The following is a 26,365-nucleotide window of genomic DNA, read 5'->3' as shown; positions in this document are numbered from 1 at the left end:
GATCATTATTGTTCATATTATGAATCATTATGTAAAAATTATCTCTGCAAAAAATGAATTAAAATTAAGATCGTTTATTCAATATATTGTAGCAAATACATAGAAAAATCCGTTCATCTGTTTTTATACAATTCGATGAGTAAGTCACCTTAGTTTTAATTCAATTTTTTTTAAAGACAATTTATATATAGAGTAATTTATAATATAAAGAATTAATTAGGAATCGGCAACGATTAGTCCAACGTTCAAGAATAACAATGGGCGCCAATGTCCATCAATGACTGTCCCATAAAAGGTTGGGACCATCAACCATCAACATTCCCCATTCATCTGCATCTACAAACCCATTCGGGTAAACCCGAAACCTTTCGATCTTCTAAGCCGCCAGCCAAATTAGGGTTTTTGTTTCAGCTCTCGGAGCTTATCCCCCTTTCCTCTAATCTCTCTCAATTGTAAATTCGAATTCTTCGGAAACAAACAATCTACAAAATTACATTACTTTTCAATTTTTCCCACACAAAAATCCTCAATTATTTTTGCGTCATTGGGTATTAGGGTTCGAGCTGCTGTGAAGCTACCGATTTTGTGCTCCAATGGACGACATAGTAGACGACCCAAGGTACCATCCGAAATCCTACTCTGCAAGCCACCATGACTCCTCTGATCGCCGTAAAATCGACACCCGAAACACCCAATATGCTCGTCCGGTTCCTAACCGATACGCGGAGGAAGACGACTACGAATTGGACGATTTCGACGAAGGAAATGGCCCGGAAGACCAATACAATGACGAGGAAGACAAGCACAGACATGGGTTTAATCGGAATTTTGACGCGGAGGAAGATTTTGAGAGGCTTCCAAAGAAGAGGAAGGCGAAGAATTTGGAATCAAGGTACGAGTTTGCCCCTCGGGTGAGGCCGAACTGGGAACTGGGTTTTCGGGCTGAAGAGGAGTGGACGGAGCACGCGGTGTTTATGCTGCTGGAGGTTTGGGGCGATAGGTTTCTTCAGCTGGGGAGGAAGAGTTTGAGGTCTGATGATTGGCATGAGGTAGCATACAAAGTCTCAGAGGCGTCGAAGATTGAGAGGACCGACAGGCAGTGTAAGTCGATGTTGGATATGCTTAAGAGGAAGTATAAGAAGGAGAAGGAGAAAATGGAAGAAATGGGGTTGAACTCTAGCAAATGGGCTTACTTTAAGAAGATGGAGATGTTAATGGCATCATCTTCGAGGCAGGAATTTGGGCTTGCTTGTGGGATTGATTCTGGGGAGTATGTGTTTATGAACACGAGGGTTTATTTGGAACGGTCGAATGGGTTTGATGAGATGAGGGATAGTCCTGGTGAGTCAGAGACAGATGATGATGATGAGATTGGGAATGAGGATTTTGATGTGTTTCCACCAAGAATGGCAGGGATGGGTGGAGGGGACGGGGATGAAGGGTCTTCATATAGAGTGTTGACGGATTCAATTCACAAGTTTGGGGAGATTTATGAGAAGATTGAGAGTAGTAAGAGGCAGCAGATGAGGGAATTGGAGAAGATGAGGAAAATTTTCAACAAGGAGTTGGAGTTGCAGAAGAAGCAGATTCTAGAGAGGGCGCAGGTGGAAATTGCGAAAATTCAGGAGGCAGATGACGATGATGAGACAGATGTTTCTGTTGAGGATCTCAGTGAATGATGCAGGTGAGGGGGTGTGTGGTTTCTGACTTTTGCTTCAACTTAGTTGGCAACTGAATTGGTGCTACAATTATTCTCTAGATATAATTTTTGTGAGATTATTGTTTTATAATATGCTAAGTTTGCTCTGATTGTATAATTTTGTGCCTCTAACATTGTGATGCTTGCTCCGAAGAAATTAACGGATTGGTTTTGTTCCTCTGTTAAGTTATGTGATATGTTTCATGGCATTTTCTCCGTTTGTTGAGTAGCTCTGTTTTGGAAAGAATTTGATTTACTTTGGCCCCATTTTTTTTTTTTTTTCATTCCTAATGTTAGTATCAAAAACATTAAAGACATGATTTAGTATCAAAAACATTAAAGACATGATCTTAATGTTCTACCTTCGAAACCCAAAATCCCACAAACAATGGCTTTCGTGGTTATGCAGGGGCTCATGCATTGTGTTCTATGGCTTCAGTTATGTTTGAGATGCGTTATTTTTTTGTATTTAAAGAGAAAATTGTTGGTGACTGCTATTAGAATTGATTTAAGAAGATAAGAAACATTGATTCGGTAAATACTAAATGGAGAACATACATGGATACAAGGGCAAGATACAACTTTGTTGTGTTCATCTCGTACTTTGTTAGAGTTGAGCCTGTAGACTGTCAAACATTAGAACTTGCTAGCCTCATGTTTTAGCGGATGATCCAAAATACAAGCTCGTTTGAAAGTGCTTTTAAAATGACTGAAACTGCTTTTGGTGAAAGTGTTTTTGGGTTCCAAAAGCACTTGAAGTTCTTGCAGGAAGCACCTCAAGTGCCTTTTCAGGATTCACTTGCATTATTTTACTAGGATTGGTTTCAAAAGCACTTTCAATCATTTTGAAAACGCTTCCAAACGAGCCATACACTTGTATCAGTCTTGTGTGTGCTTCAGAACAAGATGTTAACATACTCTTCAAGGTTGAATGTTATCTTGAGATTTAGGAAAGCATCTTCTTCTTCTTAATGAAATTTCTGAATTTGTCCTAATTTCTTGTCTCAGGACATATTATGATCGAGAAGGACGGGAACATCTAATCGCTGTTCTCAACTGTTTCGGGGATTAACTTGCAAGACATTCATCTTTAATCTGTTGCTCTATCATCTTCCGTTATCCTTCAATTTTATCAAATTATTTTTATTTTTGAATATGTCACAAAATCGATTAAAATTTTTATAACTAAAATTTTCTGTGAAGAGTCATAAATATTTTCTATTGACTTTTTTTAAGTGAAAAATAAGAAAAATCCATATTTGAAAAATCCATATTTATTACAGACTTTCTTCTGGAAACAGCTCCTCCTTGATTGAAGGAGCAATCCACTGTATCTGAATATGTGTTAACTCCCAAAGATCATCACCCTCCTGCACTAATATCTCCTTCATCTTCATCTCCGTAATCATCTTTCTGAACTCCGGCACAATTTCCGGCAGTTTTGATTCGCCATATGCTCATTGGGAAATCGGTATCAGAAACTGCAAGTACACATCTGTCAGGAGCTCCAATGCAATCTTCAAGGTCCCTTCCATGCCTCTCATCTCCTTCTCTGCGTTCTCTCTTTGCGAGTACTCCAGCATCTTTTTGTGCAGATCATCCACCATCACGAAGATAACGAGGTTGAAACAGCTGGTATAGTTGGTTGGTGTGAATTCTAGTTCCTCAGCAAGTTTGAAACTTTTTTGAAGAGACAAGACTGCATGGTTTCTTATTTCTTCTCGCCGAGCTAGGCTGATCTTTTGAAATGCCTCCCCAAGCTTGACAAACAAATTCATGGCAAAGTTGTTAGAGCTTTTGAGTCTTCTAAGGAGGAGTTACTCGTGTTGCTCGCGATGCTGTAATTGTTCCCGGGATCTGAGTACTGATTTCTGTACTATTGGATCAACAAGTTTACAGAGTCTGCTAACAGGTCAAGTATCTTCAAGTTCTTCTCCAACGGGCTGTTTTTTAGAGCAATAAAACCAAAGGCATGGTCAATGCAGTAAGCGTAATTTGTCCGCGATACATGGGTTCCATCAGACATCACCATGATCAGGGTCTCAACTCCCTGCCAATAGGTGTCAGGGTGTCGCCCGGAGACTGATAACAAGTGAAGAACTGACTTCCATCCGAGTTGGGTTTGCAAATTGGCAGGGTACTCAACGAGAATCTTGTTTACTGATTGTGTAATGGACTCGCTGCAGGTGTCCGAGAATTTCTTTTTCCAGCTTCCACATTAGATTTATCGACTTGAAAATGAGCTCCTCGGGGATTCTGTCAGGTCGGTATGTACCAAGGAGCTTGAGACAGACCTTGAAGAGGCCTACAATGGCTTTTTCGGAAAATGGGATTGGGGAGAACATGGGAAACTGAGCAACCGCCAGCAGATAATCATGAAAACTCAGCCAAAATGCTTGGAACCTATGGACGTTGGCCAAAGAGATGGCAACTATCAAATCCCAGCAGAACCCAACGGTCACTTCTTTTTCAATGGATGTGCTAAACTTCTGCCCTTTCCCTGCAGCTGCATATATTAGCGAACGCCCGAGGTTGAGCAAAGAGTCCTCGGGAAAGTTTGAACTAGTGCTGAAGATGTCCCCAATTCGGCATTGTTTGATAACCTTCAGGTTCTGTTCAAATTCACTCATGCCAAGAGATACAGCATCTTCCGGACTCTCTAGTGATAGAAAATGTGAGAATCGACTAATCATGCCAGAAGCTTGTCGTCCTCCAAATTTGGGATCGTGAGCAGGGAAGATTATACCGGATTCAGATGTTGGTTGAGCATCAGATGAGGTGGAAGCAGCATCAAACTCAAGGACATTTTGGGGAAGTAGTTTAAGCCTCTTGAGTTTCAGCAAACAGTCCACAATATTCCTCCAACCCCCTCTGATCGACTCTCCAAAGTTGTTTGCGATGGTGAAAATAGCTAGTGTAGCCATTCTTGGCTTCAAATATTTGCTAAAAGCAAAGAGTGTTTCTTCCGCAGAGTCATAAGGATTAAGCATCGTGGTGAATCGCAAGAAGGTGGCAATGAGCTCATCGAGTGTGTCCTCTAGGCCGTACTGTGCTATCCTGGCTACCGAGAATAATCCTTCAATGCATTCATGGAGCAATTCCTGTTCTTCAGCTTGCTCGAAAAATGCAGAAATAGCTGCGACTGAAGGGCCAGCGATGCAAGCAAACATGTCTCTGCCTAGCCGACGATCAAAATCACATAGAATGAAAGGCTGCACAGTTTTGGAACGGTTCATCAACTCAATCCATCTGCTCGGCTTCATTAGTACTGTCATACTGGATTGACCAAAAAGCGTGATTGCATTGTTCGATATGGATTGGAAAAGCTCGGACAGATACTCTCTACGAAGATCCTTCCCTCCATTGATTGCCCTATTATTCCTGATGAACTCTTCTTCCGTCATCTTCTTCTTCACTTGCGGATTGTGCTGATCAGTATTGAGCATAATGAGAGTAGCAAAGAATGAATAGTGTCTTTGTTCACGAAAAGATCTGCAGACTGCTGCTAAAAAAAACACTCTGAAAACGCTTCGAGAATCCTCTGAATCTTCTGGGACTCTTCTGGGACTCTGTGATCTCAATCGGGTAGGGGTCGGAAGGGCTTGTATCATTTTCTCTATCAATACTATCTGCAATGTTGTGGATCATGATAACTAACACTTCAAAGGCTTGTATCTGTAAAGTTAAGGGCTTGCGACCGGAAAAGACTGCTTGCAAAGCAACTTCCCAATCTCCTCAAACACATTATGGCAAAGCGGATCACAGTCGTAGTTCACATAGACCTCTACGACGAACGTCAGTTGTCTGCAGAAATTTATAATCCCTTCAAGTGCAACCTCTTGAAGTTGGATTGACACTCCGGGAGCTGAAACTCGAAACAGCACAAACGTGAAGAATGCTTCTAATTGAAGCCGATTGAATCTGCAAAAACAAAGCAAATAATTCTCAAATTCGAAATGTGTTTAATTCACAGACATCACAAAATGAACCCGAAAACCTCACCTCCGAAGAAAGTGATACATGTTCAAAACCGTACTGCAAATCATGGAAAAAACAAGCGGGCTTGAACTCGCGCCGTAGTGAACCAAATGGTGAAAGAGGCATCTTTCATCATCCTCAACAACTTCGAATGCGACCCGATTCCATCCCCGCTCAACTCGATCGCGGAGTTGATCAGAACAAGAGCGAAAAGCTGCACATCCTCTTCGGCAGTTTGCACGGTAGACCCCTGATCCGTCTCAAGTCTCAACCACCTGAACCACATTCAACAACGAACACAAGAAGTGAAAAATATCAACCGCGCACCGGATCCCATACCCCGAATCCATATTCCCATCGTCTGCATCGGCGTCTTCGGTGTCAGTACTCGCCGAGCTGTGCTCATCTCGGAAATCGATTTCTGGCAACCGTGAAAATATGATCTGGATCTGCTCGTGCATTGTGTACCTCGCACTTCGCATGAGCAAGTCTCCTCTGTTCGCCGATTGCTGAACAACCTGAAAACAGGTGTTCACGATTGTGCAGCCGGCCTGATCGGAGAGCAGAACCGAAGCGCGGTGGTTCATGATTCCGGTCAGGATTTGGAGGATGTTCATCATCACGGCGTCCTCGTTAACAGAGTCGGTTCTTTCAAGCCGGCACGTGGAGATGGAGGTGACCACGGTGTTAATAGCTTCTTTCGCCCCCGGAGTCTTCTCGTCGAAGACTCCTTGAGAATCTTCTCAGCGTGGCGGAGAGGGCGACGCGGGTGGCGGAGGCGTGGACGTGGTCGCTTTGGATGACGTCTAGGAAGGGGGAGAGGTAGATGGAGGGGTCTATTGTGCGCCATTCCTGCTGGGGTTGAAGATTAGGGCACGGAGGGATTTTAGGGATTGGAGAAGGGAAGGGTCGATGATGTCCTCCGGGACGGCCAAGCAGTGGTGGGTCGGGTCCAGGGGACGGCAGATGACGGCGAGGACGGCGCCAACTACGGTGTTTAGCATGCACGACAATCCCAGCTCTTTCCTCTTGAGCTTTGTTTGCTTGTTTCGGCTCGTTTTGCCGTTTTCATCACTGATCGGATCTTTCTCCATGCATGGCAGTCTCAGGGGAGAAGGGGAGAGAAGTTCAAACAAATTTCGAAAACCGGTTAGGTTAGTTGTGTGGTTCTAGTGTTGTAGAAGGACCATTTTGGGTTTCTGGTGTCAACTATCGACAGTGTTACTGAAATTGTAAGAGTGAAACAGGAGGTGGTTTTGTCATTTGACAAAGTTGTTCAAAAACCCGAATTGCCCGGGAATATTGAGGTTAGTTTAGTTTTTAGTTAATTTGTATGGTTAAGGATTTTGATAATTGATGATTTCCACCACAATTATCTCCTTTTCTTCATTTCTGTTAACGGGAAACATTTCCGGATGCAGTTTAGTAAAATACAAAGTTACAACGGTCGGCGAGAGGCATCAAAACTGTTTAAGTTTTTATGCTGCAATCGATAGAAATCTGGTGCCTTTTGTCAGTTGCCCGATCGATACGAGCTCTTAAGTTCGTGCTGCAAACAAAACAGCACATCAAAACAATCTTCGTCATTGTAATTACCGGTCAACGTGGCAGCTAGCAGGGTCTTCAGCCAGCTCTCGTGGAGAGTAGAAAACTCTGATCTCTGTTCGCTGGTCTTGAAACTTTGTCCAATGGATTTCTTCATTACTTGGCCGGCCTTTGAAGCAGCTTCGACCACCTGCTCTGGGATCCCAGCCATCATTACTACTTGCAGTCCGTAACTCTCTGGGCATGCCCCATTGGTTAGGCGATAGAGAAATACCAGCTCTTGGTCACTTTTCGACGGGCATGCAGATTTTGACTTGAAAGAACATGCCATGTGTTGTAATGTAACGTGTGGATGAGAAGCAAATTCCTTGGTTAGCGGGTGATAGTGAGTCGCAAACAATAATCTGCAGTTAATCTTCTCGACAAGATGGCGAAAGACCTGACCAACAACAAAAAACATAGTAATGAATCTATTGATACATAGCTATGGCATAATTATCAATAATATGATGGCCTAGTAGTAAAGAGCGAAATCTTACAGCATATGCAATTGCGTATCCATCAAAAGTGCTTGTTCCACGACCCAATTCATCAAGAATAACCAAAGAATCTTGAGTGGCAAGTTGAAGAACTGATGCTGTTTCTGTGCATTCCACGAAGAACGTACCTACAAAAGAAATTGAGAACACTTCCATGGTCAGATTTTGCAATTTAAGATATCACAAAATTGTCTTTTTCGTAGGTGATTCAGAATACGAAGAATAAAAGTAAAGGAAACGAGACTGTTGGTCTGCTAAAAAAGGCTTACTCTCGCCAGTCATGATACGATCAGTGGCACCAAGGCGTGTGAAGATGACATCTACAAGTGAGAGAACACATGTCTCACAAGGCACGTAACAACCAAGCTGCAAGACGTCAATGAATCAAATGACTAAACATCAAATGGTCTTCAATGACCAACTTCTGGGTTTAAATTACAGAAGAAATCACTCAAGGCAAAAAGAACCTGGGCTAGTATAACAGCAAGACATGTGGCGCGAAGAATAGTTGATTTTCCACCCATATTTGGCCCGGTCAGTAGTAAAGTGCGTGGATGATGGCCATCTGTACCCTGGCCTAGGACCATGTCATTTGGGACAGGCAGTCCTCCATTTTCCCCAAGAGCAAATGGATGCCATAGTCCTTTAGTTGCAAGTGTAGGACTTTGGTTCTCTCCATTCAAAGTCATATCTTTAGATTGAGGCAAAATAACAGGTCTGGACATGGTCCCAGATGGGAAACTTGCAGTAACTGCAAAAGATCTTAGTACATCAATACAGTTGATGGCATGTACGGCATCGGACCATTCTTTTGCTTTCTCGATAAATAGCTCAATCAGGATGGAGAGTGTTTCGACATCTGAATCAGTTGCCTCGTGATTCTGGCACCAAATTCAATGTCAGTATACTTCACAGAGGTTTAACTCTTGAAACTAAAATCAAAATTTTGGTCATGCAAAAAAAATTCATACAATATGCAGTACTAGTTCAATGATTATCCCGATATAGAGCAGTCCAAGAAAAGTCAAAAAGATAATACCTGAAAGAAACTGAAGATTTATTGCACTATTTAAACCATAAAAAAGGGACAACCAGAGAGAGAGAGAGAGAGAATTATTTAACAAAAGTTGTCACCACAAATAATCAATTAGCAAGGCTCCTGCTTGCACACTAACGGAAGAACCAATAATAGAACACAATTGAGGAAATGGGATCTATGAAAGAGCAGATTATTGACTATCCACGGAAATATATTACACTCGCTGACAGGAGTGTTCTACATGAACTAATTAACACCAGAGAAGAGATATGGACACTTCTAATAGAGCAAGGTATGAGAATTGAAAAACATATACCTGGTAATTTGGGAACTCACTATCTACAGCAGCTTCAAATTGGGTAAGATGTTGATCAAGCCCATCACTGCCACTCAGACTTGGAACTTTAAATACTTTCGATAATCGTTCAATGATATGCCCTTCATTCTGTAATAGCTTTAACAAATCCAATCCAGATCTCAGGCCCTTCACAAGAGTCCCAAACACTTTTACCTGTACAACATTAAAAGTTTGTGTTTGGTGTTATCTTTTCTTACCATACATTGATGGTTAAGGAGAATGGGTTGGTAAAATCAATGGAATCTATTCTCTGAACACTCAAATTTGAACAGCAAAACATTTGCCATATTTTATGAAGTTTCAATATAACTTCCATATTAAAGTAGAAAATGCTTACTCTCTGTTTCAATACTTTTTTGCCAAACAACGGGAGTAGGAGAGAAGCTGAGGACCGAACACTTGCCCTAATCCGTCCGAGTAACCTTTCTAGGTCTGGAATCTTGCGAAGATATTGAGCAATAAGTGGTATCATTTCTGGATGTACCAGTAGATCTTCAACTACATCAAGCCTATTATTAATGGCTTCAACAGATTTCAGAGGATGGCAGAGCCACTTCCTCAAAAGCCGCTTACCGGATGATGTTACACAGTTATCAAGATATGCGTACAGTGTACCTAGTAAAAGATACCAAAAAGCACAATAAAAAAATGGACTCACTCAGTATTCTGGTTGAATTCAAGAAAAGGATTACACTTGCCTGATGGACCACCATCAGCATTATTACTGAAAATTTCCAGATTTACCAGTGTCTGTCCATCCATTTTGAGGCAACCCCTATAAACTTGGTAAGGTAATATATCTCCATTTCGTAAAGTATCATCAAACTGCATAAGAAATGGAACGCATCAGTTACTTTATGGCAGACATAAATTCACTGGATAATTATTTTTCATTTTTGAAAGACATTTAAGTGAGCTTACCATCAACCTGGATAGATGGCCAATAAGAACGCCAAGTGCAGATAAAGTGATTTCATGGTGTATCTCACTGTCAAGTCCATGATTCCATGAATTAGAAGACCCTTTGAAATACCCTTTCAACTGAATTACATTTCTAACTTCAGAAGCATCCGAAAAATCAGTGAGTGACTGCACTGGAGTCAGTTGCAGTGCAGCAGAACCTGCATGATAAACAGAAACGCAGTCAGAATCACCTACACCACTCACACACACATGCTCTCTCTATCTCGATCACTCGGATTTGTTTTCAATTGGGAAAAAGAAAAGGATAGCTCAAACCTGTTGAGTACTTTTTTAAGGCCTTTTGAGCTTCTCTTGACAGCCCTGCGTAGATTTGAGGTTGTATGTTTCAAGTGATGAAATGATTTTCATGCATCAAAATTGAAATCTGCCAAATAAATAGGCAGAAAGGGCAGAGCAAGAATATTTACCTCTACTTTCATATATAACTTCTTTAGGCGACACCTAAATCAAACACCATCAACAAAATTAGAATATCGGTTTTCAAGCCTTTGAAACTACTTCACTAAAGATACTACACAATGAAAAGAATACAAGAACATACTTGCATCAATAAAGCCCCCAAAGCAGCACAGGAGGCATCGTCACTTATGGCACCAATCCAGAACTTTAAAGCAGCACAATCAACAAAAGCAAATCCATATACAACTGAACCATTATGCACCTCAGAGCTCACCTGAACACACCAAACCAGGGAAGTGCATTTTAAATTCTATAATGCATAAAACACTTCTCTAGTAGCAAAAATATAGGAACTTATAGAAAAAATGAAAATCCTCAAGCACATATACAAGGAAAAACATCGGAAGATGCTATAAGGCCAACTACTACATATGATATAAAGAAACTGTGAAAAATATGTCAGCTTTAAAATGGCCAGAATGATCTTAACAAAATAAGAATCTGTTTTGGTGCTTCCCTCTAACAACTCTGAGTTCGCCTATAAAAACAACTCCGAGTTGAATAACCATTTTGTTCATGGGTCTCTCGATTGGACCATATTACAAGGAAATTTCTGTGATCTGTAATGCTAGTGACATCACTTAGAACAAGGATTGTGAGGTATCAAACAGATTGCAAAAAACTTATGTAGCATGCACATTCACAAATTTGAGATCAGGACGCTACAAACCTCTTTTAATGCAAGAAGATGAACAGCATCAGGCCCAATATTTCCGTCAGTTGTGGTTGATGGTGTGACTACCTGAACCAACTTTCTCGGAATGACCTGTAAGACAGGGATTAAAATTCAGACTGTGCAAGTACAAGGTCACCTAAACAATCACAATGTGTAGAACTAACAGTAATCTTTAAATCTTAGATTAACATGGCCAACTTACAGCTTTGGCACCTCTGGCTTTTGCTTGATCAGAAGTCTCCAGCTGCTCTATCCTTCCAACTTTATAGCTTCACAGATGTAACAGATAACAAGTCAACTATGCTGTAGCAATGTAGGAAATGAGACAATTGCCTGACCACATAGGATGATGTGATCAAAGGCATCGTTCAACAAATAAATGCAGATGATAATCAAATCAATATAAGACTAGTGAATCACATACCCACGCACAACCAGCTTTTCGACAGCATCATCAATCCCACTTTCAGAGATACCAACCTATATCATATGGGTGGAAATACTCGGGTCAACATATAGACATATAGTTCTAAAAGCATGATCAGAATAAGTAATGTGAATCAAACGATTTAGTGCATCAAGTCACCTGACGACATTTCCCTACACCACTTAAGGTCATTTTCCAATCAAGCTCCTTATGGCCAATTTCAGCATCTAGTTCATAAAGCTCATAAAATTTTCCCTGAGGTTGATCACAAGCCATGAGATTAGGTAATGCAGTTCGAAAAACAAGGATTTAAACTTCGGAATCTGAATTGGATGAATAGAAATCATCCCAAAAGTCCTAGTACAACAAACTACACTTCCACAAACAATTACAAATTATATTAACTATAAGCAAATAAGCAGTTGTAACTAACCACTTTGAAGAAGAGAACAACGTCCATATATTGACACTTGACATCCCAATATTGTCTTTGTGATGCCGACATCTTCTTCAAAGCATCAGGTGGTATATACAGCGTTGTTTTGTCATAGAGAGGATCGTCAGGCCGCCTTCTATTTCCATCTCTGATTCGGGACGGGTCAAGCCACTCAAACTTGCTAGTCATATCAGATGCTTCTCCATTACACTTGTCCAAGGTTACTGCTGGCTCCTGAAGAAGTTTCACTCTTTTGCTAGAATTTTGCAACGGACCATCTACCTTATCCCCAAACTTCGGAATATCATCTTGAATCCGTTTCATTCGGGGAACCAGACGCTGTGCCCCAGGCGTTTCTGGCCCGACAATGTCACTTTCAATATGCACAACAGAAGCTTCACCAGTTTTCTTATTGGAATTGGTAACATTTTTGTTAAATAGAAAATGTTGAGATGCCACTGCTTGTTCACACAATCCTTGAGGTTCGGTAAATTTACCAGACTCTGTACAACCATTAGAGGAACCAGCATTTGATTGCTTCCTACAAAAATCAAATTAAATTTATAAATTGATTGCAGAACTTGAACAGAAATTTAAACCCTAAACCCTAAGTTTATCGTTAAAAAATTATAAAAATAATTAATATTATTGCGCATCATCGACCTTCATAAACCAAAATAATAATTAATAAATAATACCTCTGGCTCTGAGGAGCTTTTTGCGTATCATCGACCTTCATAAATTTAAGCATGATGCTGGCAAATGGAGACGACTCTTTCAGGCTCTCCACATTCCCATGCAAAATCTGACGTGGAGCCTTCTCCGGCGGAGTGTCAGTTCCGGTAACTTCAAGAGCCGCCGTAGTCTGATTAGAAACGGAGGTCTTTTGTTCCTGCTGCGTCACCGGAAGCTGAGAAGCTCGGCGGCCGTTTGGTGCATTTGCGGCGTCGGAGCTCTGCTTTTCGGGCGATGGTTTCTTGAAGAAGGAGAGGATCGACTGCTGGCGTTGCATTTTTCCGATTCGCAGAGAGAGAATGCTGATTGCTGAGCGCGAATGTGGAACTGGAATTTATACGGAAATGTAGAATTGGCGCCACATATTGGGAGTGAAGTTAAATTGCGCGGGTGAGTTTTGACCTAGGTGACACTTTACCTTCTGGTAAATATGCCCGCATCTGCAAAAACAACCAATTCGCAACTCGCCACTTTTAAGACAACACACATTGGGGCCAATTCGTGAATAAAACTAATATATAAAGTCGGTTTTACCCCTATATAGTACTAACATGCAAGGGCATTATAGGATTTTTGGCTTCTTTTTTTTTTAAGAAAATTAACGGAAAAATCCTCAAAAAACTTTAGTTTTAATAAAAAAGATAAAATATTGTTGTAAGTGAATAGTATCATAAGTGACTTTTCATAGTAAAAACGTCTTTAATGTTAAAAGTGAATAGTACTAGAAGTATTTCATTAAGATTCGCTTTTTTATTGTGCTATATTTCAAACCGTTGAAGTTTACTGTCCATTTTTGTGACAGCCCGTCCCTAATTTTAAGAATTTTTAAAGTTTTCATAAAGGATTTTACAAAAATGCCCTTTGAGGCACGCACATCATTCGAGGTTAATCGTTGTGTCGTGCCATCTAAGATTTGTTTTCTTGACATATCCTCATAGTACTCGTCGTTACGGAAGCGTGGGCGCAGACGGTTCATGATTTGGAGTTATATCGAAGAAGTTGTTAACGTTCGAAATTTGGGATTGTAAGGAATTATAATTTTAGTAAAGTATAGAAATTCTTTTATGAAAATGGACGGCCCAGATTTAATGATGAATGAAATGGATGGTTGGGATGAGGGAAAAGTTTTGTGTGTGTATGTATGGGAAGCTGTCGGGAAAGGAAGGGAAAAACAGAAAGAAAAAAAAAAATGGGGATTGGGCAAGGCTGCCCAGTCTGGAGCTGAGAGATGAAGCCGAATGGGAAGGAGAGAGAGAAAGATGAGTGACGAATCAGGAAGAGAGCAGGAGGGAAAGGAGGAAGAAAGGAAAGGAGGGGATCGGTCGGGTCCTGGCGACCCGCGCACCCAACCCGCGCGACCCGGAGGGAAGTCCGGCCAAATTTGGCCATTTTTCAGGCGATTTGGACCTAGTTTTCACTTGGTATCGCCATGGCATCATCCCAGCTTCCCTTTCCATTCGAGTTTGATGGTCTTTGGTCTTGATTTCGTGACAAAAGTCCATGTCGAGCCCGAGGGCACCCACGATGGAATCCGCCAATTCTGAAGCAATTTCTTCCAATTGACACTACTCATACACTTCCCTTGAGGCTTAGAACATTGCCCAATCGTTGGTTGGAGCGGCGGAGTTGGATTGAAGTCGAATTGAAGACCACCCATTTCTAGGGTTTGCACGGGTTTGATGAAATTAAAGTGTTTCCAGGCCAAATTGGCCTTGGCCACAGGTATGAAAGTTGTTCTACTCATTGAGATCTTCAAATCTGAAAATTTTGGTAATTTTTTGAAATAGTTGAATTTTCCGGCGAGCCGGGGGCGGCCAACCGCCACCCGCGGCGGCCCGTGCGGCGGCGCGTGGCCAATGGCCCGCCAATGTCATTATTAGCTTGTGATTAAGGTTCTAGGTTCTGTTTTGATAATTGATGGACGTAAATTGAATAATTGAACCTAAGTTGGTTACGATTCGTGGTTAGGTGAAAGTGTGAATTGACGATCCGACCGTTGGATCGTCACCAAACTTTGATACGTTGTAATACGTAATATTTGAGGATTATAGGAAATTACGGATTGGGAATCCGATTTACGGATCTTCCGGAATTGGAATTGTAAGTTCATAAAATAGAATGTTAACCGTCACTTAGTTTTGGAAATTGACGGAGATCCGACCGTTGGATGGTAATGAAATTTTAGGATGTTGTCCTAGAGGTATATTGTGGACCTCTGGAAGTTACAGATTTGAAATCTGAGTTGCAAATCATCCGGATCGAACTACGTAGTGACGTGTCTTATATAAGTTATGTATTTTATCGGCATGATTTCTGAGGTTGGATTTAATTATTGTTCTAGGCGCTAATCTTCATGACGCCTTGATATGTGATGCTAGGGAGTTGTTGGGCGAACTCCAGGTGAGTGGGCAGTTTTGTTTTCGTATTACCTATATACTACTGTTTTTCCAGAAAAATGTTTTTATATGAAAATATGTTTTGAACATGCCATGCATAGAATTATTTGAAAATCATGAATTGGTTTATGAATTATATGATTGATATATGATGCATACATATTGCATGGTGCTGTGGAGGCAAAAGTAAGTCAGGTGAGTTCATTTATGCATTGAATTGGTTGATGTTGATATAATTTGAGCTCATAATCTGCACCCTAGGTGTTAGTGCTTATTAGTATTCACCACACCGCACGCTCGTCTTGGATCCAAGTAGGTGGATGTCGTACAGACCATGTGAGGGTTCCGACATGCTAGTCGTATAGATCACTAGGCGTGATTCCGACTAGTGGGTGACATTAGTATGCGCGCTGATGATATGATGAGAGAAGCACTAGAGCGTATTTTTACACCTTTCATCGTACAGACTACCTTACGTAGTTCCGAGTGATGTGCAGAGTAGGGCCGTATAGGTCACTGTGGTGACTCCGGCTGAGAGGAATATTGAGCTATTGAATTAATCGTACAGGACCAACTGCAGGGTCTCCGATTGATTCCCTATTTTCGCCTGATTTACAATTTGATTTATGGTATGGCATATTTTTTCTTGAAAAATGTTAAAGATTCGAGATTTGAATTTTGAGATTATATATGGTTTTATATATATACTAATTTCTGGGAAAGTATACAGGTTTTACGGTGAGGGGTTAGAGATGTTTTAAATGAAAGGTTTTCGAAAGACTTTGTTTTACTGACCCACTCAAATTTGTTTTTCGCCCCTCCAGGTTTAAGTTAGCAGAGCTTTGGTGGCAATGAGGAACTCAACGGCGTTTTGACAGAATTCACAAAAGTAGGACTCACCCTCGGGGGTTCCATTTAGTAATTGTATTTTAAGAGCTTCCGAACTGTGCAAATGGTTACGTCACTCTCACGTGACGGCCAGCACGCCCTCCTTCGGGATGGGGTGTGTCAGTTGGTATCAGAGCCTAGGTTGCAATCCTGGACATCTTTAGGATTTCCTAGTGTCTTATGTCAGAACTTTACTGCCTCGTTGTGAGCCAGGTCGTTTAGATGAGCTTAGTTTCCCTAATTTAGCAGTTTAGGGGGAAACTATTGTTATTGTGATTCAGTCTATTATCTAAGGAACTTTTGAAGACTGGTTATAAGTTGAATTTGAATCACTTTATGGAAATTATGAACCTGAGGGATCAGAGTGTTGGCTTACTCACTTGGAAAAGACGTTTTGGGTTATGCAAGTCAAAGGAATCTTTCTTCTGACAGGTGGGTCGAGACGACTACCTGGTAGTGGGTTATGAATTTATATCCTGGTGGAAACAGGAGTATTATTCGTTGTCACCGGAGGAAACAGCCGATTGAGAATTGTTTAAAGAATTGTTAAAGAAAAGATTTATTCCTCCGGCATATTATGATGGTAGTAAGTAAGAGTTTGCAAATGTGAATCAAGGAAGATGACGGCAAATGAGTATTATAGAAAGTTTTTAGACTTGCCTCGTTTCCATCCGGATATTATTGCTAAGTTGGTTGAGGGTTATGTTGTTTTAGGCTGGATAATAAGAAGAAGTGGCGTTCTTTGGCAATCACTATCCAATGTACTATTTACCAAGAATTTACAAGAGGTTGTTGAGAATTGAGGACTCTGAGAACATGATCAGTGAGAGTAAAGAAGAATAAGAAAAGAATGGTGATTAGAAGAAAGACGATAAGGTTAAAGATTCGTCATATCAAGGACGTCGAAAGACTCAGAGTTTCAAAAGAAGTGAAGTTAGAACTAATTCTTCCAGCTGAGGTTTTAGTGCCACTAGTCCGAGGCGAAGTGATAGATTTACGGGTGATCCCAGATCTTAGAGACAAGGTGACTCGAGTAAGGGAAATGTACCTTTGTGCCATAGGTATAATATTAGACACTTTGGAGAGTGTGGGAATCAGTGAATGTGTGCATGTGGACGGATGGGACATAGAGGTATGAATTGTCCCTGGGATCAGTTGTTACCCAACAGTCTTCCTTAACCTATCACTTGGAAAATTGACGGGTAAGTCGTACAGGTCACTATATGTGACTCCGACTTATGTGCTAGCATGGATGGTCGAGTTGTAGACTCAGTCGTACAGGTCATTCTAGCTGACTCCGGCTGATATATTTCTTATTATGGTCGATGTTGCCAAAGAAAGTAATGTTGGAGCACGATCGAGGCGTATTTATGTATTTCTAAGGAAGAACAAGATGATAATATTACACCCCTCAGGAATTGTTACTTACTTATCGAGACAACAGTGAGTTATTTGTATTGCGGGCTGCAGACCGTAATATTTATAACTTATTTGTTGGATTCGTTAAGTAAGTAAACAAGTAAGGCACTTTATGTTGATTTGGTTTTTTAAGGGTGTCCAGTGATGGTGAAAAATGTCATGTCAGTGAATTTTATTCCGTTGGATATTATGGATTTTGAGGTGATTTTTTTGGCACCAGTGGGTGCAGTATAAATGTGCCAAGCTAGATTGCTATGGGAAATCAGTTAATTTTTGTCGACCTGGATGACCAGAGGATTACTTTTGTGGGTAAGCAAGTGGAGTGAGTCATGCCATTATTCCTGTTGAGAGAGCAAAGAAGATTGTTATCAAAAGGCTGCCAAGATATTTAGTTCATATGGTGCTAAATGATGTTGATCCTAATGGTATGGAAGATGTAAAGATGGTTAGACATTTTCCTGGTGTATTCCCAGATGACTTACCTAGATTGCCGCCAGGCAGAGATGTGGGTTTCACTATTGAATTGTCTCTAGGTGCAAATCTTATGTTAGAGATTGGTTCAGGTTGAGTTAAAAGTTCCATTCAACTTAATACATCACATTGGAAAAGCTCTGGTTTATTTGTGAGGAAGAAAGTGAACATTAAGGCTAGGCATTGATATTAGGTAATTGAATCGAGTAACGATTGAGAGCTGTTATCCATTGCTGCGTAATGATGATTATTTGATCAGCTCTGAGGCGCCTGGGTACTTTCTGAGATGGACTAGAGGTCTGAATAATATTAGTTGAAGATTAACAGTGAGGATGTTCATAAGACTGAATCCAGGACTCGTTATGGTCATTTCAAGTTGGGATGCCATACGGAGTGACGAATGCACCTGCTACTTTTATGAGTTTGCTGAAGGAAGTATTCCAGTGATATCTGGACCGGGTTGTTATTGTTTGCCATTGACGAGATTGATAAGATTAGAGCAGTGCATGCTAGATATTTAAAGTTGGTGTTGCAAAGATTGAAGGAACGTTGATGTATGCTAAGTTTAGCAAATGCTAATGTTGGATAAATTAATTATATCTACTTAAGGTATTCAAATGGATTCTTAAAAGAGTAGCAACGATTGAGAATTTGGAACAATTGCGAACTGTGACTGAGGTTCAGAGTTTTCTCGGATTAGCAGGATATTGTCGATAGTTCGTCCAAGATTTTAATTATTGCTTCGCTCTTGGCGAGATTGATGAGAAAAGAGGTTAAGTTTGAGTGGGATGAAAAATTGTGAGTAGAGCTTCAGCAAGTAAAGTATTCCCTCACTCATGCATCTGTTTTCGCACTCCCAGACGATAGTGGTAATTATGTGGTCTATAGTAATACTTCTTTGAATGTTCGTGAATGCGCGTTGATGCAGCATGGTAGGATGATTGCCTATGCTTCATGGCCATTGGGATCTCATAAGAAGAATTATCCTACGTATGATTTGGAATTGGCGGCTATCGTTCTTACTTTGAAGTTATGGAGACATTATATTATTGGTGAGAAATGCAAGATTTTAATGAATCATAAGAGTCTCCAATATATGTTTACGTGGAGAGATATTAATCTTAGGCAACAAAGGTGGATTGAGTTGCTTAGTGATTATGATTGTGCGACTAGGGTGGTCGAGCTAATATTGTGGCTGATGCATTTAGTAGGAAGACCCCAGTGAGAATTAATGCTTGGTACGCTTGCTATGTTCATCTTCTTGTGGATTTGAAATCTATTGGAGTAAAGTTGGGTATCGAAAAATTGAGAAGAAGCCTTATTTGCTAATTTCCAAGTTGGACCCATTTGGTAGATCGTACTCGAGACTCAAGCGTTTGACGGAGAAATTCAAGAATTTATTTAAAGCAAGGAATAACGGGAAAAAGAAAGACCTTAGAGTTAGAGAATCAGATGGCAAGCTTATGCAAGAGAACAAAGTGTTTATGCCTAATGGTATGGAATTAAAGAAAGCAATTTTGACGATGTACATTGTTCCACTTCTACAATGCATCCCGGAAGTACTAAGATTTATCATACCATTCGTTCATGTACTATTGACGGGCATGAAAAGAGGAATGGCGAAGTATGTTAGTAAGCGTATCATCAGTCATCAGGTTAAAGCAGAAAGAAATAAGTCTTTTGGAATAATGTAGTCATTTCCCATTCCACGGCGGAAATGGGAGAATATTACTATGGATTTCATGGACAAGCTTCCTCGTATACAAAATAGTTAGGTTGGAATTTGAATAATAATTTATCGACTGGTGACGTCAGCGTATGTTACTTCAGTATGAGAACATCAGACCATATGTGATCATCGAGCGAGTCAGTGAAGTTACGTATAGGCTGAGTTGCCTCCATAGTCGACAAAAGGGCACGATATGTTTTATGTTTCGATACTTCGACATTAAACCTCATATCCTTCACGAGTGATACCTCATCAACCTTTGGAAGTCAATATGGATTTGACGTATGATGAGGAGCCAGTGCCTACCTTGTATTAGAAAGATGATGTACTGAGAAATAAGACTCTGAGTTTGGTGAAAGTTTATGGAGGAATCTTTCAGTGGAAGAAGCTACTTAGAAGTCAGGGAATCGAATGAGAGAGATGTGTTTTCGGGCTGTTTCATGGATATTGATGGATTGTAAAGATTGTGTAAATTTCGAGGACGAAATTTCTTTAAGGTGGGTAGATTGTGACAGCCCGTCCCTAATTTTAAGAATTTTTAAAGTTTTCATAAAGGATTTTACAAAAATGCCCTTTGAGGCACGCACATCATTCGAGGTTAATCGTTGTGTCGTGCCATCTAAGATTTGTTTTCTTGACATATCCTCATAGTACTCGTCGTTACGGAAGCGTGGGCGCAGACGGTTCATGATTTGGAGTTATATCGAAGAAGTTGTTAACGTTCGAAATTTGGGATTGTAAGGAATTATAATTTTAGTAAAGTATAGAAATTCTTTTATGAAAATGGACGGCCCAGATTTAATGATGAATGAAATGGATGGTTGGGATGAGGGAAAAGTTTTGTGTGTGTATGTATGGGAAGCTGTCGGGAAAGGAAGGGAAAAACAGAAAGAAAAAAAAAAATGGGGATTGGGCAAGGCTGCCCAGTCTGGAGCTGAGAGATGAAGCCGAATGGGAAGGAGAGAGAGAAAGATGAGTGACGAATCAGGAAGAGAGCAGGAGGGAAAGGAGGAAGAAAGGAAAGGAGGGGATCGGTCGGGTCCTGGCGACCCGCGCACCCAACCCGCGCGACCCGGAGGGAAGTCCGGCCAAATTTGGCCATTTTTCAGGCGATTTGGACCTAGTTTTCACTTGGTATCGCCATGGCATCATCCCAGCTTCCCTTTCCATTCGAGTTTGATGGTCTTTGGTCTTGATTTCGTGACAAAAGTCCATGTCGAGCCCGAGGGCACCCACGATGGAATCCGCCAATTCTGAAGCAATTTCTTCCAATTGACACTACTCATACACTTCCCTTGAGGCTTAGAACATTGCCCAATCGTTGGTTGGAGCGGCGGAGTTGGATTGAAGTCGAATTGAAGACCACCCATTTCTAGGGTTTGCACGGGTTTGATGAAATTAAAGTGTTTCCAGGCCAAATTGGCCTTGGCCACAGGTATGAAAGTTGTTCTACTCATTGAGATCTTCAAATCTGCAAATTTTGGTAATTTTTTGAAATAGTTGAATTTTCCGGCGAGCCGGGGGCGGCCAACCGCCACCCGCGGCGGCCCGTGCGGCGGCGCGTGGCCAATGGCCCGCCAATGTCATTATTAGCTTGTGATTAAGGTTCTAGGTTCTGTTTTGATAATTGATGGACGTAAATTGAATAATTGAACCTAAGTTGGTTACGATTCGTGGTTAGGTGAAAGTGTGAATTGACGATCCGACCGTTGGATCGTCACCAAACTTTGATACGTTGTAATACGTAATATTTGAGGATTATAGGAAATTACGGATTGGGAATCCGATTTACGGATCTTCCGGAATTGGAATTGTAAGTTCATAAAATAGAATGTTAACCGTCACTTAGTTTTGGAAATTGACGGAGATCCGACCGTTGGATGGTAATGAAATTTTAGGATGTTGTCCTAGAGGTATATTGTGGACCTCTGGAAGTTACAGATTTGAAATCTGAGTTGCAAATCATCCGGATCGAACTACGTAGTGACGTGTCTTATATAAGTTATGTATTTTATCGGCATGATTTCTGAGGTTGGATTTAATTATTGTTCTAGGCGCTAATCTTCATGACGCCTTGATATGTGATGCTAGGGAGTTGTTGGGCGAACTCCAGGTGAGTGGGCAGTTTTGTTTTCGTATTACCTATATACTACTGTTTTTCCAGAAAAATGTTTTTATATGAAAATATGTTTTGAACATGCCATGCATAGAATTATTTGAAAATCATGAATTGGTTTATGAATTATATGATTGATATATGATGCATACATATTGCATGGTGCTGTGGAGGCAAAAGTAAGTCAGGTGAGTTCATTTATGCATTGAATTGGTTGATGTTGATATAATTTGAGCTCATAATCTGCACCCTAGGTGTTAGTGCTTATTAGTATTCACCACACCGCACGCTCGTCTTGGATCCAAGTAGGTGGATGTCGTACAGACCATGTGAGGGTTCCGACATGCTAGTCGTATAGATCACTAGGCGTGATTCCGACTAGTGGGTGACATTAGTATGCGCGCTGATGATATGATGAGAGAAGCACTAGAGCGTATTTTTACACCTTTCATCGTACAGACTACCTTACGTAGTTCCGAGTGATGTGCAGAGTAGGGCCGTATAGGTCACTGTGGTGACTCCGGCTGAGAGGAATATTGAGCTATTGAATTAATCGTACAGGACCAACTGCAGGGTCTCCGATTGATTCCCTATTTTCGCCTGATTTACAATTTGATTTATGGTATGGCATATTTTTTCTTGAAAAATGTTAAAGATTCGAGATTTGAATTTTGAGATTATATATGGTTTTATATATATACTAATTTCTGGGAAAGTATACAGGTTTTACGGTGAGGGGTTAGAGATGTTTTAAATGAAAGGTTTTCGAAAGACTTTGTTTTACTGACCCACTCAAATTTGTTTTTCGCCCCTCCAGGTTTAAGTTAGCAGAGCTTTGGTGGCAATGAGGAACTCAACGGCGTTTTGACAGAATTCACAAAAGTAGGACTCACCCTCGGGGGTTCCATTTAGTAATTGTATTTTAAGAGCTTCCGAACTGTGCAAATGGTTACGTCACTCTCACGTGACGGCCAGCACGCCCTCCTTCGGGATGGGGTGTGTCAATTTTGAATTGAGTAATTAGCTTCCAATTTTCTCAAATACCTACATGTATATATAATTATTATTTGACGGTAATTTATGAGAACAAATTTAGTCATTATTTAACCTTTAAAATAATGATTATATTAAATACATGCAAATATTATAATCAAATCTCAAATTGCAAACGGCTGTTTTGAGATTTTTACATTGTGTGAATTTGCGACTTTATTAGGTTGATTGTAGTCAACTGTGAACGACGTACTCCTTAAACCATTAACCTTCCCGCATAGAACACACATTAAGGCCATGACACGTAGTGATTTTCAAGACTCATTTTCTTCTTTTTGCATTTTTTTATGTTTTAATTTTCTTTTTTAATTTATTAAATTCTATGACTAAAAATAACATAAGAGTGCAAAGGAAGAAAAAGAGACTGAAAATTATTTATATTCGAGAAAAGTTGTAAATCAGTTGAATGTCAAAACAATGAGCTACCATTTAAAAAATTAAAACCTCGTAATTTTGGTAATCTCCAAACGTTGCTCATCCTATTTTCTATCACTATAAGTACTCATTTAATAACAAAATTAGTTTTTTTTTCTGCTAAAAAATAGAAATTAATTTATAAAAGTTACTTTTGTGAGCTTTCAAATTTTGGTTGGTATTGAAATAAATTTTTATCTTTATAAAAATTAAAATTGGTTTCCAAAGAAAATTTTAAAAGTTTTAAACAATAAAACGATTATCAAACAGTCATCTTCTTCAGTTAATTGTATCCAAATCCAAAACCTTCTTTTTCTCCGTAGTATTGAAAAACTCAATGCAAATTATCCTAGTATCTGTAAATTAATTTTAAAAAGGAGCCATAAGTTTTACAACATTTTTTTTGCCAATAATTATATGAGTTTTTAATTTTTTTTTTTTAGGGAAGAAGGGAGAAAGGGGTTGGGGAACCCTCGCGCTACAAGAGTTGTTAGATTTTCACTATCACATTAGCCTGCCTTAAATTTTCAAATTTTTTATTTTTTAATTTTTCAGCACATATTAAGCATTGAACTTAGGTCATCTCCAACCGAAGGGTCCAGAGGGCCAGAGGGCCGAAAATAGCCCTAAAACCGTCTCCAACCGAAGGCTAGGCCAGAGGGCTCGGGAATCTGGGAGGGCCCCACGGGATCGGAGAGGGCTGGAGGGCTGGCTGCTTTCGGCCAGCCAGCCAGCCCCGGGCTGGCTATTTTTTTTTTAATGTTTCTCATTTCTGTCGGTTATAACCGACAGAAATAATATAATATATATAATATATATTATTTCTGTCGGTTATAACCGACAGAAATAACAATTTGAATTTAAACTTCCAACGGCTAGCGCCACTAGCCGTTGTAAACCTTTTTTTTTTTTTTTATGAATTTAAACCTTTTTTTTTCTTTTTTTTTTCTATAACTTCCTATAACTTCTATTTTACAAAATTTGTTTCAATTTTTTTAATTCTATTTTTTTCCTAAAACTTATATTTTACAAAATTTGGTTCATATTTTTTTCATATAACTTCTATTTTACAAAATTTGTTTCATTTTTTTTTTTAAATTCCATTTTTTTCCTATAACTTCTATTTCACAAAATTTGTTTCATATTTTTTTTTAAATTCTATTTTTTTCCTATAACTTCCTAAACCATTATACAACATTAAATTAAATTAAGTAACATGAAACAACATTAAACAATATGAAACAACATTAAATAACATTAACCAACATAAAAATTATACAACACTAACCAACATGATTTTTAAATAAAATTAAGTTGTAGTTTTTAAATAATAAATTATGTTTGGCCCTATGGCCTTTTGGCCCTCGGTTGGAGACGGTTTTTTGTGACAGGGCTAAAACGAGCCCTCTGGCCCTCTGGCCCTCGGTTGGAGACGGAGGCAAATATGGTCATGTACTGTTCATTAAAATATTAATATCTTGGAGAATCTAGGATGGCCAGAGGGCTAAAACGAGCCCTCTGGCCAGCCGTTGGAGATGGCCTTAGCCGTTGAGACCTCAAACTCTTAAATATAAGAATCTTCCAGCCAAGCACCAATGGTAGACAGCCACGTTTTCCAGCAAACCAGCATTACGCGGCGAAGGACAACCGGATAAGAAAAACCGGTTCCACATTAACCGCCCACGAATTTTCATTTTCCATGATAAAAATATCTAAAAAGAACCTTTGAGAACGTTCCAGAATCTTACCCCGCTGTAACTTGCGCACCAATCTTCACCGTCCTCATCATCGTCTCCACCAAAATCCAAAAGCTTTCTCTCTCTAAAATCTCTCTCTCTAGATATCCGACGAATCTCCGACGATGCCGAGCCGAAACTCAGGAGTTATGGTCCAGGACTGGGAGCCGGTGGTCCTCCAGAAGAAGCCCAAGTCCAGTGCCCTCCGCGACCCGAAGGCGGTGAACCAGGCGATCCGGTCGGGGGCGCCGGTCCAGACCATCAAGAAGTTCGACGCGGGATCAAACAAGAAGACGGCACCAGTTTTCAGCGTGAAGAAGCTCGAGGAGGCGGCCGAGCCAGCGGCGCTGGACCGGGTCTCGACGGAGGTGCGACTGGCGATACAGAAGGCGCGGCTGGAGAAGAAGATGAGCCAGGCGGAACTTGCGAAGCGGATCAACGAGCGGCCTCAGGTGGTGCAGGAGTACGAGAACGGGAAGGCGGTGCCGAACCAGGCGGTGCTGGCGAAGATGGAGAGGGTTCTGGAAGTGAAGCTCAGGGGCAAAGTTGGGAAATAGAAAGTGTCCTGTGTTGAAGGTTAAAACGACGGCGTATTACGGTTGTTCTGTGTCATGAAAGTAGTGGTGGTGTTGTCAGTTGTGTGGGTGCTTGTGTGGGTCTGTTTTTGTTGTGTGATCAAAACTGTAAGGATGTACAAAGAGGCAAAAGATACGTAGTAGGCTAAACTCGCCAATGGACTTCATGAAATTAATAGAATCTGATGTTTTTGTTGGTTATTTTGTTAATACGTCAATATTTTTACAGTAAAAAGAGAAGGAGGTTGGCTAAACCAGCAGTCAAATTTAATATCGAATTCGTTATTTACGAGATTCGAACTTAAGACCTTTCACTTTTGAGGAATACCGGAATACCATCAAACCAAAGGAATACCATCAGCCTTGGTTGATAAGGAGTCAATTTTTCCTAATCGGCAATAACAAATTTTGAAATTTCGAATTTGATTTCAGATCAAAATTGGTTTTTTGCCTAATTCTTCTTCTGATGATAGATTTAATATCTAATAAAAAAGATATACCTTTGTTATATCGATAATCAAAATTTCCAATGCAACTTTGTACTTTTTTACTAAGGATCAACTTAGTAAGGAGGAGTCATTCTTTCTTAATCGATAATCTCATAAACTGGCAGAATTTTATTTGGGTGTGTCAAGATAAAAAACTTTCGGATCAAAATCAGATGGAACAGGAATATATCCAATATGTACCTCT

The 26,365-nt window shown here is 40.2% G+C and overlaps 3 protein-coding genes, 1 long non-coding RNA gene and 1 pseudogene across 7 annotated transcripts; 3 read left to right on the top strand and 2 right to left on the bottom strand.

Moving 5' to 3' along the window:
• The first annotated feature begins 276 nt into the window (after positions 1-276).
• On the top strand, positions 277-2,911 carry LOC126601447 (trihelix transcription factor ENAP1-like). Its single transcript, XM_050268164.1, has 2 exons — positions 277-1,684; positions 2,708-2,911. The coding sequence occupies exon 1, from the start codon at positions 594-596 to the stop codon at positions 1,677-1,679; it is 1,086 nt and encodes a 361-aa protein (XP_050124121.1). The 5' UTR covers positions 277-593; the 3' UTR covers positions 1,680-1,684; positions 2,708-2,911.
• On the bottom strand, positions 2,903-6,881 carry LOC126601451 (ARF guanine-nucleotide exchange factor GNL2-like; annotated as a pseudogene).
• A 156-nt stretch (positions 6,882-7,037) lies between these two features.
• On the bottom strand, positions 7,038-25,255 carry LOC126601443 (DNA mismatch repair protein MSH7). Its single transcript, XM_050268160.1, has 18 exons — positions 25,110-25,255; positions 12,839-13,315; positions 12,138-12,681; positions 11,864-11,959; positions 11,702-11,757; positions 11,480-11,546; positions 11,272-11,367; positions 10,684-10,815; positions 10,550-10,583; positions 10,398-10,442; positions 10,080-10,279; positions 9,857-9,983; positions 9,496-9,773; positions 9,117-9,311; positions 8,229-8,642; positions 8,031-8,127; positions 7,762-7,889; positions 7,038-7,661 (listed from the first exon to the last, which is right to left on the bottom strand). Exons 2-18 carry the CDS (start codon positions 13,150-13,152, stop codon positions 7,191-7,193), a joined length of 3,294 nt encoding a protein of 1,097 aa, XP_050124117.1. The 5' UTR covers positions 13,153-13,315; positions 25,110-25,255; the 3' UTR covers positions 7,038-7,190.
• On the top strand, positions 13,861-22,898 carry LOC126601453 (uncharacterized). 4 transcript variants are annotated; one of them, XR_007615741.1, is made up of 3 exons: positions 13,861-14,597; positions 21,833-21,891; positions 22,712-22,898. It is a non-coding gene; the product is annotated as an uncharacterized LOC126601453 (long non-coding RNA). The 4 variants fall into 4 exon arrangements; XR_007615740.1 differs by lacking the exon at positions 21,833-21,891 and adding an exon at positions 15,217-15,275; XR_007615739.1 differs by lacking the exons at positions 21,833-21,891; positions 22,712-22,898 and adding exons at positions 15,217-15,275; positions 16,096-17,912.
• On the top strand, positions 25,223-25,873 carry LOC126601450 (multiprotein-bridging factor 1c-like). The gene has a single exon (XM_050268166.1). The coding sequence runs from the start codon at positions 25,223-25,225 to the stop codon at positions 25,652-25,654; it is 432 nt and encodes a 143-aa protein (XP_050124123.1). The 3' UTR covers positions 25,655-25,873.
• Positions 25,874-26,365: the final 492 nt, after the last annotated feature.

This window comes from Malus sylvestris, chromosome 15 (genome assembly GCF_916048215.2).
Source record: "Malus sylvestris chromosome 15, drMalSylv7.2, whole genome shotgun sequence".
Lineage (NCBI taxonomy): Eukaryota > Viridiplantae > Streptophyta > Magnoliopsida > Rosales > Rosaceae > Malus > Malus sylvestris.
The sequence above is the reverse complement of the archived record's forward strand: the minus strand, read 5'-3'. Positions and strand labels throughout refer to the sequence as shown.

Excerpts from the sequence above, each read along its gene's own strand:
- LOC126601443 (XM_050268160.1), bottom strand. The coding sequence starts at position 13,152 with ATGCAACGCCAGCAGTCGATCCTCTCCTTCTTCAAGAAACCATCGCCC. Across the intron at positions 11,960-12,137 it reads TTGTTCTCTTCTTCAAAGTG|GGAAAATTTTATGAGCTTTA; the intron begins GTTAGTTACAAC and ends GATCAACCTCAG. Across the intron at positions 9,984-10,079 it reads GCCATCTATCCAGGTTGATG|TTTGATGATACTTTACGAAA; the intron begins GTAAGCTCACTT and ends TTTCTTATGCAG.
- LOC126601447 (XM_050268164.1), top strand. The coding sequence starts at position 594 with ATGGACGACATAGTAGACGACCCAAGGTACCATCCGAAATCCTACTCT.
- LOC126601450 (XM_050268166.1), top strand. The coding sequence starts at position 25,223 with ATGCCGAGCCGAAACTCAGGAGTTATGGTCCAGGACTGGGAGCCGGTG.